Raw genomic sequence first — 17,775 nt, forward strand, 5'->3', positions numbered from 1 at the left:
GAAAAAGCTGGCTAGAACATGTATGCAGAGTCGAAAGGACGACTTCAACTAACATTAAAAGTTTTTGGAAATTTATTAATTCGAGAAATAAAGATCTTTGTCTTCCGCAATCGATGCACTTTAACGGTCAGTATTTTCACAACAGTTTGGATATTACTAATAGCTTTACGTCTTTCTTTCAATCGGTATATGTTCGCGATACACCTTGCACTAAATCTTTCAATTCTAACCACGATATTGACGTCTGTGACCTATCCATTAGTATTGGTGAAGTTTTTCATAAAATTTCCTCTCTTGATGTCAACAAAGGACCGGGTGATGATACTATTCCACCTATCTTCTTTAAATCATGTAGATACATCACCGCCAGGATCTTGTGTATTATTTTCAACATGTCATTGAGATCTGGCATTTTTCCGTCAAAGTGGAAGGGCAGTATTGTATCGCCTATTTTCAAGGCAAACGATAAGTCTGATATTTCGAATTACAGGCCAGTTAGTATCTTGAATGTCATGCCTCGTGTTTTCGAAAGTATTATTACGGATAAGCTATCAGCTCTCACTAAGAATATCATCATTAAAGAGCAGCATAGTTTCGTTTTGGGTCGCTCAACTACCACGAATCTTCTATTGTACCATCATTATATTGTAAATGAACTTGAGCGTGGTTATCAAGTTAACTCTATTTATACTGACTTTCGTAAAGCCTTTGACACTGTCAAGCACTCGGTCCTTTTACGAAAACTAAATGCTATTGGTATCCGAGGCAATTTACTTGAATGGCTATCGAGTTACTTAACGAATAGACACCAAAAGGTAAAATTTAAAGGCAGCTTTTCGAGGACTTATCAATCCACTTCTGGCGTACCACAGGGATCGCACCTCGGTCCTCTATTTTTTAACATTATCGTTAACGATGTTGCCGATGTATTCCAGCATTGTTTTTTCCTGCTTTACGCCGATGACCTGAAGATATTTAAAAGAATTGTGATTGACGAGGATGTAAATCTTGTTCAGGGTGATCTCAATAGGCTTTGCGACTGGTGCGGGGTTAATGAGATGACATTGAATGTCTCCAAGTGTCACGTTTTGCATTTTTCTCATAAAAAATGTTTGCACCGTTCTGAGTATACAATTAATAGTGCCTTAGTGGACTCTATCGATAGTATTCGTGACATCGGAGCCTTCAATTCTTCGTTATCGTTTTCTCAGCACTACTATAATATTAGAAATCAAGCGGCTAAAATGCTTGGCTTCATTATGTGTGCATCGGTAGATTTCGTTAATCCCGGTACCTTAATCACCCTGTACAACGCATTAGTCGTTCCCCACTTACTTTACGCGTCTCCTGTGTGGAATCCCTATCAGGAAAAGTATATTACATTATTGGAACGCGTTCAGCATAAATTCTTACGACTGCTGGCTTTTAAGCTCGGTACTCCGATGTCCCGACTATGTCATGAATATAGTTCTCTTCTGGAAGTCAGCGGTCTTCTCACGTTGGAACATCGTCGATGTCTATCCGATCTGACTTGCCTTTTCAGTATTATTAATGGCTACACCGATTCTGCGGATATTTTGGCTCTGCTTAACCTGTATGCGCCTATTGTTTCTCTAAGATCGACTTCTCTTTTTTACTTATCAGGACACAGCACGTCGTTTGGGACGAATAACTCCATTAATAGAATATGTAAATTAGCGAATCGTTATAGCGAACATGTTGATTTTTTTAACGGTACATTGGCCATCTTTAAATATCGTTTGCGGGCTTTGGCTCGCAGGAACGTCTTTGTACACGCCCGTTACTTTAAATTCTAACGTTAATTGTATTAGTTCATTAGTTCCATTATTTTATTGTATCATGGTTATGTTTATGTATGTACTGGCTTTTCTTTTGTTTTCTCTTCTTTTACATTGTTTATTTGTTAATTGTAAACTAAAGGGTCTTTACCCGTTGAAATAAATAATAATAATAATAATCATATATATTTGTATAGTTACTGATATTTGAAGATAATGAAGAATTCATTACATTTTCTATAATTATAAGATTTCATTAAGGATTTTGTTATACTTCAGGGTAACCAAATGCTTTTTCAGGCATAATTATATATACTTAATAAAGGTTTGTGTTTACAGTACAGCCAGAATTGGGCGCACGAACGCGCGCTTTCTGTTTTTAAAGCATTTTCTTCGTCGCAATGCAAAGTGGTTAGGGCAATCTCACATCTGTGCAGCAGACTTTTGGGACTCTGTACCTGCAACTACACGTCGTGTTCCTGTAAATGCAAATCCGAAGAAGGTTCTCTCTTTTCTATTTATGGAGGAGGTTTTTTTATGACAGGGTTGCCTTCGTTGAGGAACATGAATATAAAAACGGCAGAGTCTTCTAAGCAGTCGATGCGAACGTGTCGTGCCTGAATACAGAATATTTGTGACATTTTGTACAACAGTACTATTTCGTCTTTCAAGTGACAGCTTGTGTCAGTATTTCGTCCGAATGATAGTACGGTGAAGCTAATTTACAGATCGGTAAAGTCGTAACCGTGCTGAACGTGTGAGTGTAATTTTTGTACGCATGAGAAATGTCAAAACGATCGTGGGTTTGGGTACATTGCAAAGAAAGCAATGGCGGACAAGTTGTAACCGTATCCCGTAACGGCTACTAACCGGACGGGGGGTAGAGTGGCCGAGTGAACAAGGCGGGTGAATTGGCTGAACGGGTTTTTATTGAGTCGCGTGTACAACAGAGCCCGGCCAGGCTTACAAGAGGGTAACGGCATAATATTAACCTTAGCCTACTACGCCTTAATCTATCGCACCGGCGCTGGTTTGTCGCGGGCGCGATCGCGACCTGAAGATCGTTGTGTGTCGGGGGGGGGGGGGTGACGAAGGAAGGCGGGGTGATCGTTCTGGTGCCCTGGCTGTGGTCTCCACCAATGGCCCTGACCCGGAAAGTCTTGAGTCCGATCGCCTAGTGGGTAAAACCCGCGGGAGATACGGAGACTGTAGCATGTCATTCGGGGCAGGCGAAGCCTGTCCCTAAGATTGACGGTGGATATCGACTTGCGTCTAGAGGTCGGCGAACTCGCGTTCCTCTAGGGGCCGTGGAGGTAGGGGAATCCAAAAAGACACAGTGATACAGCTTGTAGTACACAAGAGATCGCTGCCTGGCGGGCCCGCCGCGCTGGCTTATATGCGGCGCCACGCAAACTTCGCGAGCGAGAGCGCCGCTCGGCGCGCAGTCATCTGGCGGCCGCGCTCGGTAGCAGCAGGCCGCGCCAGGCGCGAGTGGTGGGGGGAAGATCAGCGTCTCACGGTTCTAACTCGTTACAAAGTACAATGCATGCAATGTTGTAAGCAGTTTAAAACGAACAAATCAACAAGTGTACTTGTTGGAATATAAATAACAAATTGTATCTCGCGCCATAGAATATATATAAGTGACACCGATGTAACGCGACAGCTAAATAAATTAAGCAACGACGATCGACACTTCCGGTGCTGGTCGTTCGCTGTATTATTTGTATCTACACTACGCGTTTAAGTATCCACTGAAATCCCAGCTATCTCAAACTACTAGATACGTTTTCCCATCACTGGCTGAAGGTGCCAAGACGAAATACGCACATCTTCTTTTCCTCCTCGATCTTCAATACCAATCCACCTGCCCCGCACAGTACTCCAAAAAGCGTGACCAGCCCGAAGGATTACGGTTACGCCGGAAGCGACGGGGCAAGATATTCCTCTTTACGTTCCGGAATCAATCACCAATCACCATCTCGGTTTCGGACGTAACACGAAGCATAGCGAAGTGGACGATGTTTTCGTCAATAAATATCAGGCCGAATTTTTTTTTACAAGGAGAGCTATTATTTCCCACAGGCGGCAATAATTTTGAACTACTAGGTGTACGGTGTGTTGCACACTACAACTGGCAGTTTGAGATGCGATAGAATTATTTGACATTAAAGATTTATTACAAAAAAATACGTGAATTAATAAGGAAACTTCACAGTCCAACATTGGAAATTGGTTTAAGGAATATGAAGCTACCTCGACCCATTTTAGACTGACCAACAATGTGGAATTCTACACATAATATGTTGGAAAGATTAGTGAAGTTACAAGATTTTTGTTCTGAGATAGAGGATGAATCATTATCCGAAGATAAATGACATATTATTAATCAATTAATAGAGACTCTCGAACCACCGAAAATAGCAAGTAAAATGATGCAATATGAAGAATTATTAATGGGAGATTTTTATGCGCAATGGAGCCAAGTCAGTTAAGCTTGCAAAAAATAAATAATAATTTTGCCACCGTGTTATTGGATGCACTAAAAAATCGTGAACAGGATATTCTCAACAACAAATGTGTATTATCCTCTGTTTTTTGGACCCGTGGTACAAGAATTTATTATCTGTACCAGAAAAGAATACCGCCATTCAACATCTCATGGATACGTGGAAATATTTTGAGAAACTGAATTCTGCCAAAATAATTCAAACACAGAGTGCAAATTCTTCTTCTTCAATATCTGATGACATTGAAAAAGTTTTATTAGATAGAAACGCAGTGTAATAGTATGCGTCAAATGTAGCATTTAATATTACTGCGGCATTAAATACGTTTTCTCAAAGTCCCAAAGTAAATAGAGACCAAAATGTTTTGGAATATTGGGACAAACATAGCTTTCCCGAACTGCGAATACTTGCCAATATTATTCACGCAGCTCCAGCTACTCAAGTGTCCGTGGAAAGATTATTTTCAGGGCTCAAATTTATACTAAACGATCAGAGATCGAGTTTAAATCATGATATTTTAGATGATATTATGGTTCTCCGAACAAATGTAAATGTATAGTTTTATGCGTATGCGCGCGCGCGCGTGTATGTGTATGTGTGTTTACGTGTATATAATATGTATATTTTCCTATTTGTTATGTATATATATGTTCATATTTTGTATAAACTTATTCCTCCGTAGCTTATGTTTGCTCATTGTACATTTATTGTAGTTACTTCGCATAATATTGCAAAATAATTCTTGAAGTTTAAGAAATAAAGTATAAATTCCATTTCTAACAACCCTCTACAATTAATCCATCCCGCATGCATTATGAACTCGTATATTTTTAACATTGTGTTTTCATTTGATCTGAATATGTATTGTCCGTATTAGATTCACATATCACTGACTTACCTTAAGTGACTGTCTAGTTTAGACAAGACTGTCTTATTTCACTAGTAACCGGCTCGTAGCGGGTTAACCGGGTTACTTCGGTTTCTTCTAGAACTTAAGAACCATTCCCCGCGGATAGTATGGGTTACAGAAACCTTCCTTGGTTAACCGGGTAAGGGTTAGGGTTACTAGGCGGTTCGGATCCCTGGTTCATATACGTATTTGAAGAATATGAATAATACTGTATTATATACAACAAAATGCCGTGCTGCTACTACTACATCACAAACTGTAACTTCATACTAATCTGTACCATGACACGTAACTCACCTTTCTCGACGCTTTGCATTTTTCGACAAACGCCTTGCAAATAACTTGGGCTGCTTCTTTTTTGTACCATCCTCCTAATAGCGTTTATTGCTTGCATCTGCGGGTTCCTTCTTTGAATCCATGACAAGGATGAGTGTGAACGATCATACACAGTTATCAGCACTACAGTAACGAACCACGCGGAAATGGAACAATTCACAAATTATGAATATTCCATATATCAATCGCGCATCAAATAAAAACCCGATTGCTTTCTGCGTCTTCACCGTAGTGCAAACGACAAGAAATTGATCAGCTAGCGTTGTCACTGCATTGGTTACAGATGCTGAGAGGCAAGTCAGAAGATAGTGGGAAAAGGGCAGATATACGCGTCCTGTTCCTCTCTTTCTCATTAGGATTGGTGGTATACTGATACATTTACGTAGAGTATGTACTTCCGGAAATACTTTTTGGTGCACAGAAATGTGCACAGGAAAGAATTTTTGATTATCCTGTGCATATACTTTTGACGTATCACCGACTTTATTAGCGAAGAATTCATATTTTGTTCTACCATTATCCTTTCCAATTTGTCTGACGGTGAAGGACTGCCCCCTAAGCGTGCGCGGGCAAACCTTTGTGCATTCGAACTTTTACGCGGGCCGATGACGCGCCGCTCGGTGCTTGGTACAAGTGAAATACAAAATATTGAGGGAGTGAGAAAGGCAGTTTGGGCCCTATCAACGCTTGAGGGTAGCAAAGGCTCGATCGTCAGAAAAAAAGCGACTGTCGAGCACTAAAGATCGTAAGTACCTTCACGCTTACTATCCCTGTCTTTTTCACTATATGTGCCAGTTATTATGGAAGTGATCTAAGTCCAAATTTTTCGTTTATTACATTTCACTTATTTTTTACGTATTATATCAACGTGATATATAATAAACGTGAAGTTCAATTTTTTTTTTTAAATTTCGACCGACGCCACTTTCATAATAATTGACATACTTCTACATTTTACTTCCAAACCAAGACGATATTTAGACTTATTCCGGGTAAAGCTTCATTGCCGTCATTGTATTGTTGTAATTTTTTGTGCAAAATCTGTCGTGTGAACTGTGATTGTTTGAGTGTCCGCGTGTTTCTCAAGCTGCGTATCGCTATTGCGAGGCTGCCTCGCGTGGCACACCTCGCGGAGTGGAGAGTCTGGAGACTACCTCGACCATTATTACTTTACGAGGCATCAGCCGTCAATTTTTCGACGTGCACAAAGGTGCCTTGCGGCCCCAAGATCAAAAATCGCATGGCTCAAGCGACGCAAATATCAGCTGGAGATAGCGCGAGACTATCGCCCGAGCCTGCCTCGCAAAATGATCATGATCGAGGTAGAGTATTGTCTCGTTACGGGCTCGGTTTGGTGTACACGATACGGACTTTTCGCTATCCCCACCACTTCTGTCTCACTCTTGTCGGGCGATGGCGAGAGCGAGATGGAAAGAGAGCAATCGAGAGGCACTGAAAGCGAGCGAGGACGATTCGAGACAGACGACGTGTTGATGTTTTTTCTCGCTCCGTCTTTCGGATGCCTGATACCCCGTCCTTTGCGTGCGCGACGAGCGTGCGCGATGGTCGCAAGCGCTTACCGTGAACCGGGCCTGCGTCAAGATTTTGCGAAGCGGTTTTCGTGCTTACGGTAAGCGCTTGCGACCACCGCGCACGCTCACCGCGCACGCAGTGTTCCATCTCGCTCCCCCCTTCGGCCAGAAGAAAGCGAGAAACGAACACTCGGAATTAGGGCTCCGTTCAAGATACGGGCTCAACGCTGGTCCCGACTAGCAAGCCGCTAACGAGACAATACTGTAGCCTCCAGATCCTCCACTCAGCGAAGTGTGCTTCGCGCGGCATCCTCGCAATGTCGATACGCAGCTTCACGCTCAGAGATTCGTGTATTCATTCTCACGTAGAATAAGAAAGTTATGTTATAATTTACCTGTGAAATGTCTAGATAAGGTATATACATTCGGGTGCAATGTAGGCTTCCTTTAGTTAAAACTGAAGACAAGTGATGAAAATTTTCTAAAAATCAGAAGTGGAAAAATCGAAATTTTTAAAATTAGAAATTTTGGATATTTGAAAATACAGATATTTTGAAACTTAATAAATCTCATAATTACAAATTTTGGAAATGTTTGAATTTCAAGGCTTCGGAACTTGGAAATTCCATCATTTAGAAAGCTAAAAATTCCCCTCCTGCGCTAAATCTTGGCTAAGGAAAGCTTATATTATACCCGAATGTACCAAATTGATAAACGTGTACTCTTCTACTGCACTTTCAAATTCATTTTAATTACGTTCAATAGTTGCACTGTTTCTTCGACTCGTTTTTAGATGTCTGGCAAAGAAAATACGCAAGGAGGGAGGACTCCGGAACCGAGTATGTCCCGACGACGAAGTCCGTCCAGAAGTCCGTCCAGAAGTTCGGAGCGGAGTTGCCGGGAAATTGCCATTGCGTACAAGCAACTGGCAATGCAATTCAAGAAGGAGGTATGTAGATACGTAGGCAATCTCACGCAAAACGATCTTTATTTAATTTCTTACATTCTCATGAAAGTGTGAAAACGTCTAGACATTATTGCAATAATTAACATAAGATTTATGTTTATTTTTCATATTACAGAACAACGAGATGAAAAAAAGTTCCGGGGTGTCAGTACAGCAGAGGAGGGACAAGAGGAGGAAGAGGAGTATGAGGAGGGAGAGGAGGAAGAGGAGGAAGAGGAGGAAGAGAAGGAAGAGAAGGAAGAGGAGGAAGAGGAGGAAGAGGAGGAAGAGGAGGAAGAGGAGGAAGAGGAGGAAGAGGAGGAAGAGGAGGAAGAGGAGGAAGAGGAGGAAGAGGAGGAAGAGGAGGAAAAGGAGGAAGAGGAGGAAGAGGAGGAAGAGGAGGAAGAGGAGGAAGAAGAGGAAGAGGAGGGAGAGGAGGAAGAGGAGGAAGAGGTGGAAGTGGAGGAAGAGAAGGAAGAGGTGGGAGCGGCGGAAGAGGTGGAAGTGGAGGAAGAGAAGGAAGAGGTGGGAGCGGCGGAAGAGGCGGGAGGGGCCGCGGAGTAACTAATTATTTTTATTTTAATAACTAATAATTTTATGTATAAATAAATTTATTTCACTAAATGCTGTTGTAAATTTAACCTTTATCATCGTCATTTAACAGTCGTCACATCTGTTATTTTAAGTTGTTTTATTTTTTATTTGTTTTAACCCTGTCTGCACTTTAAATATTAACTAAGGACTATAGGAGATAGGACCGTAAAGAATTACAAAAAAAATCAGGGAATCAACTGTTCATTGAATTGGAGACTTTTCCTTACTACATGTTGTATACAATAGTCAGAAGAATAAAAAAGAACAATAATAAGACCAATAATTTCAAATAATTGCTGTAACTTCACAACATTCTGAAAATATGATAGCAGTATTAGTAAAAAAGTTCCAGTCTCTCTTTCTTTATTTTAAATAATGTGGCCGTATAATTATAACATAAATTCGACAGCGATTTCAAGTGATGTATGTGTCACGGTAAAAGCGTTAATTTCCTAAATGTATACAATTCCTAGCAGTTCCTGGTTAATGTATGCCTAAAGTGCATACATATAACCTAACCTACAATCGTACGAGAATGCATACATTGACTACATCACGCTTTTACTGTGGCACATGTAACCAGCTAACGCTTCAGTTTTGCGCAGTTTTTTCCTCACTGATTCTACCCTTAGCAACGGGACAGCTCGACAAACGGGCGGTTGCTCGCCGCTAGGCGCTGAAAACAGCACCCTGTGCAGCCCTGTCTTAAAGTATAGAAATAATTTTTTGTTTTATAATTAATCATTGCAGATGGCACTAGAGAGACGTTAAAGTCGAGGCGTCAAAAAATGTATTCAAAACGGTGGAACCTGTACCACCTAAACCATTGGTCTGAAATAAAAAATAATGCCAGATTATTAAAGGGCACGAAACTCGTTCGTGGACTTAGCAGTAAAAATCGCAAAACATGTCATTATTTGAGAACATAACGACATTTAATGATTGAAGTCACTTTTTCCGTATATTTTTCGTCCTTTCATCGCCTTTAAAAATTACAATTTTTTAAAAATTTATTGGTTTCTCCACGAGCCAGGTGTATATTCTTCAAAGTAAAAAAACTTCCAGTTGAATCGAATAATAACTTTTCGAGATATAGATTCCGCCGATTTTAGAACACTGTTTCGAGAAAAACTATTTATTTTCTGTTGCAGAAACCTTTTGTGGGATACAAAAACTCTCTTTTAGAGAGTTCCAAACCTCATGACTAATTGTAAAACAAAAAAGACTGAAATCCACATCTGTAATAGTTTCGGAGATAAAAATTCATTTCTAAAGATAGTTCTTGTAAAACACGGCAAAAAACTGTAAATTTTGAGAGCTTATATTTTTTAAACAAATGCGAAACTAGAAAATTGTTGACGAACCCCCCTAAGTTCATATGGACTACATACAATATATTTCGATATCATCGACATCCCTGATATCGAGGTATAAGAGGAATCCAGTTGGCGTGTAATGACTTACCGTATTGGGAAATATGTTGTAAATTCTATGAGGTTCAAATATTATTTGCAATATATTCGATTACTGCTTGAATTTGAAGTACTTACTTTTATTTTCGTACCCACTGTTATCATTAATAAGGACATAGTCTACATGATATTATTCCATTTCTTAATCCAGTTTTTCAAACAAAAAACCCCAATACTCTCAATCATAGGGTTGTTCTGTGAATGAGCAAATTGAGTGACATTTAATTCACGGTCTCATATTTTCAGGAATTTTTCTCGCATGGACAACGATAATCGCTCATAATTATTTCCACATGAGAGACAATTTCCGGATGTATTACTTCGATCTATGTACAATGTCGTCGAAGGAATGGCGTATAACGCATGTGATGAGCCACCATAGTTATCCTAATACTATTTGGGATTATGAGGTCTACGCAGTGGAGCCTTTCTTTCAATGGCTTCCGTACACGAAGAAAAGTGCAGTGAGAAGTTTCATAAGTCAACTTTTGGTTCCTGTATTTTGGGGACTATTAATCTACGAGCAAACAATTAAAAGGTTTGAATGTTATTTCTTATTTTCACTGTTATTTACACAGTTAATTCACGGTTTCATTTGTGATTCTGACTAAATTATGACAATGTCATCTTTAATTTGAATAAGAAGCAAAATAATGGACTCAATAGGACAACTTATCGTCAACTCGAAAGATCAAAAAAATTTAAAACTTTGCTTAAATGTAGTTCAAGCGATGTTAATAATGTAACTACTTTCTGTTTCAGTAATGAAACAGCCCTCGAGGTGAAAACACCACATCTAAAAAATGGTGTGTCTATATTATCTTAAATATCTGCGAAACCGTAAAAGATTTTGCAAAAAAATGTAATTCATAGTTGTATGGTGTTTAATATTCTACACCTACAACATGGTGATGCATTTCGCTAGAAATTAATTTTTTCAAAATTTATCCCTACCATCGTTTTTTTGGAAAATTCTTTATTACCGTATTGAAGCATATCAAAAACCATAAGACTTTGAATTAAACTTTTTTTCAATATGTTTCACGGGTTCGCAGAGATATTTGCTATAATAACATTAAAAACTCATAATTTCTTTAAGGGGGTGTTTTCAATCCTAGGATCGTTTTATTGGTAAAACAAAAAATGGTCAAGTTAGTTATATCACTTGAACTACTTTTCTGCAAAGTTTTAAATTTCTATGAATAAAATTCTGAATACGTTCCATCGATCAATATACATCAATTTTAGGGGTGTGCGGTTTCCCGAGAGTCGAGATTATGGGCTCGGGACGGGTGGGAAAAATTATGATACTGTCGGATCGACTTCGTTCTTTTTTTAAATAGTAGATCTTGATGAAAGGAATACAAAAGTCTTATGCGTTATTGTCATAGTATCAATCAAATTTAATTAGATAATTCTTCTTTTTTGGCATAATATCGTCCCTTAATTACGCTTGGGGAGAAGTGATATGCAACTGCCGCACTAGCGTTGATGCAAGCATCCCACACCTGAACCGAACGTCGAGCAGGTAGCACGTGCTGTCACGCAGCGCGGAACTCTCCTGCTCGACCCAACAAAGTGCCAAAATTTGCTCAGTTCAACATAACTGGCTTAAGAAAACGAATCATGTGGGGACTTCTCCCGCAATCAAGATATTATAGTATCAGCAGCTTTTTAAATAGCCCTGCGCAAGAATAGTGATGACTCCTCCTCTACATATATCACTTTTTTCGGGATACATGTGTATTTGAATACATTGTTGATAAAAATAGGTTTACATTTCCCGATTTTTACAGATAGCAAAACTTGTGTTTCATCTGTTGATCTCCATGTTTCGCCGAAAAAGTTCGTTAATTTTGATTGTCTTGCATCTAATCAATAAGAAACATATGGGAAATTTATTAACATAGTGTGATACATCCCAAATTTTTAATATGGTATTTATTTAAGTCTGTGTATGGACATTAGGCTGCACCGAAAACGGGCAAAAATAACTTTTTTTTTTAAAATCTGACTTAAAATAGTGAAAAAAAGTTGCAAGGTGCGTCAAAAAGATCGCTGATTTTTTTTATAATATTAAAACTATATTTAGCCGCGCCCCGGGGGTTCAAAGGGGTGCCTTGTAAGGGTATAAGTAGCGACATTGTCCGCTATATAATATACATTCCATTTTGCTAGCGGAGCGCTGTGAAACATTGGGATAATTTCACAAAAAAAACTTTTGGTTACTTACTAGCTTGGTAGAAACCGATTGCGCTCTATTATCTACAAAAACTATTAATTTGAAAAACGACCCCTCCCCCCCCCCCGGGGCGCGGCTATATATAGTTTTACATTTATCAAAAAACCTGCGAGCTTCTTGACACATCTCAAGCCGTTTTTTCACTATTTCATGTCAGATTTAAAAAAAAATATATTTTTGCACGTTCTCGACCCCGCCTATAAGGGGCTGGCTAATCTTGCTTTTTTTTAATGAAAAAATCTAACTACTTTTTGTGCAGAGCTACAGCTTTTTTTTACTATGACGAGGAATGAATCCAAAACTGTTTTTTCGGCCCAGCCTAATGGACATGTTGAATATTTACAGACTATAGGCGTGGAACACGGGTATTCGGTATTTAAAAATTGATCCCGCTGGAAAGGCTACGCGCGTAAAGCCGCGTATTCACCCGAGCATTCGCCCCGAATGTGCATTCGGCGCGCACCGATTTTTTGCTCGTCCGTTGTTCGGCGCGTGTTCGGGGCGCGTCGCGCGTTCGGCACGTGGCGCGGGTTCAGTGTTCGGCGCGTGTTCGGAGATCGTGCAGTGTTCGTTCACAACAGTCCCCATAAGCATAGATCCGAAGAACGAAAAGAAAAATCATGGATGAAAATATTGCAATAGCTAGTGCTAGTTGCATCGTGTTATATACATTGCTTAAAAAGAAAAAAGATAAAAAGAAGAAACGTTGGTGGACGAAGAAAATATATACTAGCAGGTGCAACGAAATATTTCTACAGGATTTAAATGCTGAAGTAGGAAATAACCAGTTTCAAAACTTCACGAGGATGTCATCAGAAGATTTTTTTATTATATTAAATTATATTCGTGAAAAGGTTGCACAGCAAGATACTGCCTACAGAAAAGCGATTACGCCCGAAGAAAGATTGGCGATTACTTTAAGATTTCTTGCAACCGGAGATTCGTATAGTAGTTTACAATATCTGTTTAAAATTTAAAAACAAGTTATTTCCAAAATCGTACCAGAGTTGTGTCAAGCAATAATTGAGAGTCTGATTCATTATGTGAAGGTAAGTCATTTATTATGTGGTAGTGTGAAATAATATAATTTTAGTTATCGGGGAAGTGGCAGAAATATGAGTTGAGCGTGGAATCGGAACTATTGGAAAATGGAGATGGATGTGGTGATTCGGAAGGTGGATAGGTGTCGTACGTGTTGGATGAATGGGATGAAGTATTTGGATCGGGCCTATTACAAACGGGAGTAAGTTCGGTGTAGGTAGTAACAGGCGGTGTAGGTAAAGAAACAGGATTATATGGATAGAATGTGGGTGAAGAAGCTTGTGGAGTATTATTGGACTGTTGATTGTATGAAGGCGGTATTAAAGAGGACATTTCTAGTTCGTATAAAATATTATTAAGTCTATGTTAGGCCATTATGCAGTGCCGGTCGTCAAATTTGTTTAATTTTGCCGCAACATACTTCCCAAATGTTGCGCATTCGTCATTCTCTGAATTACGGATATTGACGGCAGTTTTTAGATATTTGAATGCTTCGTCCATTCGGAGGTCTTCTTTCCGCTTGCCGGTCTGTTTGGGTGATTTAAACTGTTTGGCCCGTGGTGTGGTATCGTGTTGGGGAGCGGCGTCGTCGACAGGGTCGACAATGATGGGAGCATCTATCGTTTTATCTACATCAGCAGTCTAAATAAAATGAAACAATAAAATTAAATTAATAATGAAATTTTCAGATTCCATCCACTGCAGAAGAATGGAAGAAAATATCAGATGAATTTGAGGAAATTTGGATTTTTCTGCATTGCGTTGGCGGTATTGACGGAAAACACGTAGTAATGCAAGCGCCAATAAAAAGTGGAAGTGACTTTTACAATTATAAGTCCCAATGTAGCATCGTTTTATTGGGCTTAGTGGATGCTAACTATAAATTCTTATTCGTTGACGTGGGCTGCCAAGGCAGAATATCGGATGGGGGAGTATTTAAAAATTGTCATCTATACAAACAGATCGAGGAGCAAAAGCTCAATCTTCCAGCGCCATCTGCTATAGATGGATTAACAGCCGAGATGCCTTTCTTTGTTTTAGGAGATTCTGCTTTGTCTATAGGTCCTAATATGATGAAGCCATACCCTGGGATTAATCCAAAAGGATCTATTAAATGAATATTTAATTATCGACTTAGCAGAGCCCGTAAAGTAGTCGAAAATGACTTTGGGGTTCTATCGAGCGTATTTCGGGTATTGCGAAAACCGTTGCTGTTGCAACCCGAAAAGGCTCAAGTTGTTGTCATGGCTACGATTTGCCTTCATAACTTTTTACGAAATAGTAGGACTTCAAGAAAGTATTACACTCCTTCAACTTGTTTAGATATGGAAGAAAATGGAGAAATTCGGCCCGGAGACTGGAGACAAGAAAACGAACAAGGTTCCCTTTTGCCTTTCAGGTCGGTCGTACGTCGAAGTAGTGTAACCTCCGAGAAAATGCGAGACGATTTGGCAAAATATTTTTCTACATCGGGAGCTGTTCATTGGCAAGATAAATATACTTAATGTAATACGAAATGCAATGTTTAATGTAGCTACTTAATATGTAATAAAGTAATAGCAATATATGTATAACAGAATTAATTATAAAAACGCAACATATTGCAATAAAAAATTTTACATCCTAATTTGTGTAATTCATTTTTAAGTAAAATTTTCTTCCAGTACATTCTTATGGGCACACTTCGATCTTTGGTTGCATATGAAATATCAGAAAGTAATTAGAGAAGCAACTTATGCTTATAGTATTTCTGAGTTCCGTATTGTCCCCCAAAAATTGCATTGCTTTGAATGCGAACCATTTCGAGTGGTAGACATCGTCGCATCCTGAAATAATATACATTGGAATATCTTGTTCTTTTCACTTTCGTGTAGGGGAGAGTAGGGGGACTACGAACACTTAAGGGAAAAGTTAAATTGAAACAAAAGTATTGACTCTAATCAAATTTACTTTATAGATAATTGGACTTTGGTTAATTATCTACAAAGGCAACACAAAGAATTATAGATACTTTAATAAACGAATCATTTTTTTAAAGAAAAACAAAACTCTTTCTGTCCGCGATTACTCGTAGCTGGCAGGGTAAATACAAACGGTTGCTTAAAGTTCTCATGATCTTTACTGAACACTGTTTTTCTTCCACGCTGTGGCTCTAACACAATCTTTCTTCTTGTTCGATCAAATTTTCGTTCCTCGTGAAATTGAATATTTATTTGCTGCCAGACCGATTGAAAGTCTTTTATCTTTAACCTATTTCACGGGTATCTCAAGATCTTTCAACGAATGTGTACGTATATTCTTTCTAATATAATTCCGGGGTACGGGATACATAAAAAGTTTCGAAATGTTAAGAGAAAAGGGTAGATGCCATCGTCCGTAATAGCCCCAAACACGCTGTTCGTAATTACCGCAAATGGACAGAAATTCCATTTCTGTTATTGTAAATCATTAATACTAAGACAATTAACATTTTTTCGGTTTTGCAGCGCCAAGTATTTTGAATAAATTTATTTATTGGTATTGAAATATTTATTTGTTTAAAATAAAAATAAATCTGCTTAATATTATTTAATACATTTTTGTTTGTGTAAGTAGCCATTGTAATAATTGGCGCAATTTTGGTATATCATTAGTTTTCTAAAGCTAAATATAGCACATTAATAAATTTACGACAGCTTTTTTCTGTTCGTCTGCGCGCACGCGTATACTTGGCGCATTTTTTGTACCTTTTTTTAAAAAAGATAATTTTGTGGAGATACATATTAACAGTTGAATATTAACGGCCTCTTCGTGCCCGTCCCCACCTCCTCCTAATGGCTGGATCTCGAGCCGATCCGGCCCGAATTTTTCCGACCCGTCCCGAGTCCGTAATCTCGGGTATCCACATACCCCTAATAAATTCACTTTCATAATTTATGACCATTATTCTATTATACTCCGAACACTATGTAATTTATTATCTTTATTTAATTATTAATAATTAATTGTATTTGTTTCAGGTATTACGCCGTATACTATGAATACGGTAAATTCGAGTTTCGCGATGCAGTGCCGTTCTTCCTTCCTATCTTGATGTCATTCTTCTCACCAAGCTTTCTGGTTGCCTTAAAATTCTGGTTACTCATAATAATGACATGTAGCTTCGTATTCAGTATGATAGGTTTTAATGCAGCCCACCATCATCCTGACATTTTCCACGATGGCGATATATACAGGTTTGTTCATAAAGTAGTACATATGTTTAACGAAAAATTTAGCTTTCGCATTTCCACTATTTAAATTACTTTATTAACACTATCATAATTTTATCATCTGGGACCTGAGTTGTTTAAATAACACCATACAATTGTAAATATCTACATCTGCAGTCGATTTCATGACATTGAACCTTAAATGTATCTGCTCTGTTCGGATTCGTTCGTTCGCATAAAATAGGGACAACGATAAGTAGCTACCTACGTCTTTACTTCACGCTTACAAGGGGACCTTACAGCCGACCCCTTCCCCTCAGATTTTGATCATATTTTAAGAAATGAATCTAGAGATTATATGATGATACTTTGCAGAATATTAACTTGATTTGTACCCCTAAAACGTCTTAACTTTACAAGTATATCATCGAGGTGTGGTAGATGAGTGCGCAGTTGTATAGTTGTGTAGTTCATAAGTGGGAGGTCTCCGCTCAAGACATATATATATTTTTTCAACTTTCATTTCGAATAATTTTAATTATTTTACTTCTATTTTGCAAACATTAAAGTTATTTTCAAGTGTTATTTATAAATATATCATTAATACATTAATCTGTTAGTGTCAAACCGTGAAAATCGGTAGGATGGTCGGTTTTTCGACTTTTCGATGTCTTCTTGCATCAGGATATGTCATTTTCCGTGAAGTACTTGAATTTTGGGACACCCTGTATACAACGATCCAGTCGCAAGCGAGTTACATTTATCGGGAAATTACTGGACAGTGTGTTTGCGACATATAGACGGCTTAGTGTACAAATATTATATGTCCACTTTTTGTGAAATTTGAGTTTTTATATCCAACAAATAGTTCTTGACTGTTTCTTTATGCTGTATAAACATCACATTTATATATACTTCATAAATTTGACAAAAATAATATTTTTATTCATTGTAAGTCCCATTTGCATGTTTAAACCGGTTTTCCCGAAAATGCTAAAAGTGAACATAATATTTATGCACTAAGCCATCGATATGTCCTCAATGCCCTCTTTCTCCCGCCGCGCGTCTTGGCCCCCGCGGCGACCAAGCTGCTTGAAGCGCCTCACCCCCGCACCACGTGAACGCCGCGTGGCGCATTAGGGCAACATGGTATCAATAGGTTTGCACACGCATACGCACACGCATACGCCCATATATATACA

At 38.7% G+C, this 17,775-nt stretch overlaps 2 protein-coding genes and 2 long non-coding RNA genes across 6 annotated transcripts in view; 3 read left to right on the forward strand and 1 right to left on the reverse strand.

The window, feature by feature from the left end:
* Positions 1 to 17,775, forward strand: part of Cyt-b5-r (Cytochrome b5-related) — a 59,389-nt gene that overhangs the window by 36,307 nt on the left and 5,307 nt on the right. Inside the window, exons 4-5 of one of the 2 annotated variants that reach the window (XM_076815735.1) lie at positions 10,346 to 10,637; positions 16,382 to 16,597. In XM_076815735.1, the coding sequence (XP_076671850.1) occupies positions 10,346 to 10,637; positions 16,382 to 16,597 (508 nt within the window). The remainder of the gene's footprint in view (positions 1 to 10,345; positions 10,638 to 16,381; positions 16,598 to 17,775) is intronic. The other variant, XM_076815736.1, reaches the window with a different exon arrangement.
* Positions 1 to 17,775, reverse strand: part of LOC143370506 (uncharacterized) — a 54,999-nt gene that overhangs the window by 16,286 nt on the left and 20,938 nt on the right. The gene's annotated exons all lie outside the window — the stretch shown is intronic.
* LOC143370025 (uncharacterized) lies at positions 6,203 to 8,601 on the forward strand. The gene is made up of 3 exons (XM_076814619.1): positions 6,203 to 6,300; positions 7,881 to 8,036; positions 8,170 to 8,601. Exons 2-3 carry the CDS (start codon positions 7,881 to 7,883, stop codon positions 8,599 to 8,601), a joined length of 588 nt encoding a protein of 195 aa, XP_076670734.1. The 5' UTR covers positions 6,203 to 6,300.
* Positions 10,644 to 15,430, forward strand: LOC143370509 (uncharacterized). The gene is made up of 2 exons (XR_013085646.1): positions 10,644 to 13,390; positions 14,072 to 15,430. It is a non-coding gene; the product is annotated as an uncharacterized LOC143370509 (long non-coding RNA).

Source organism: Andrena cerasifolii, chromosome 6, assembly GCF_050908995.1.
Source record: "Andrena cerasifolii isolate SP2316 chromosome 6, iyAndCera1_principal, whole genome shotgun sequence".
NCBI lineage: Eukaryota > Metazoa > Arthropoda > Insecta > Hymenoptera > Andrenidae > Andrena > Andrena cerasifolii.

What these genes read in the sequence shown, in the direction of transcription:
- LOC143370025 (XM_076814619.1), top strand. Translation starts at nt 7,881, where the DNA reads ATGTCTGGCAAAGAAAATACGCAAGGAGGGAGGACTCCGGAACCGAGT. An exon ending in CAATGCAATTCAAGAAGGAG is followed by an intron (nt 8,037 to 8,169) that starts GTATGTAGATAC and finishes TTCATATTACAG; the next exon opens with AACAACGAGATGAAAAAAAG.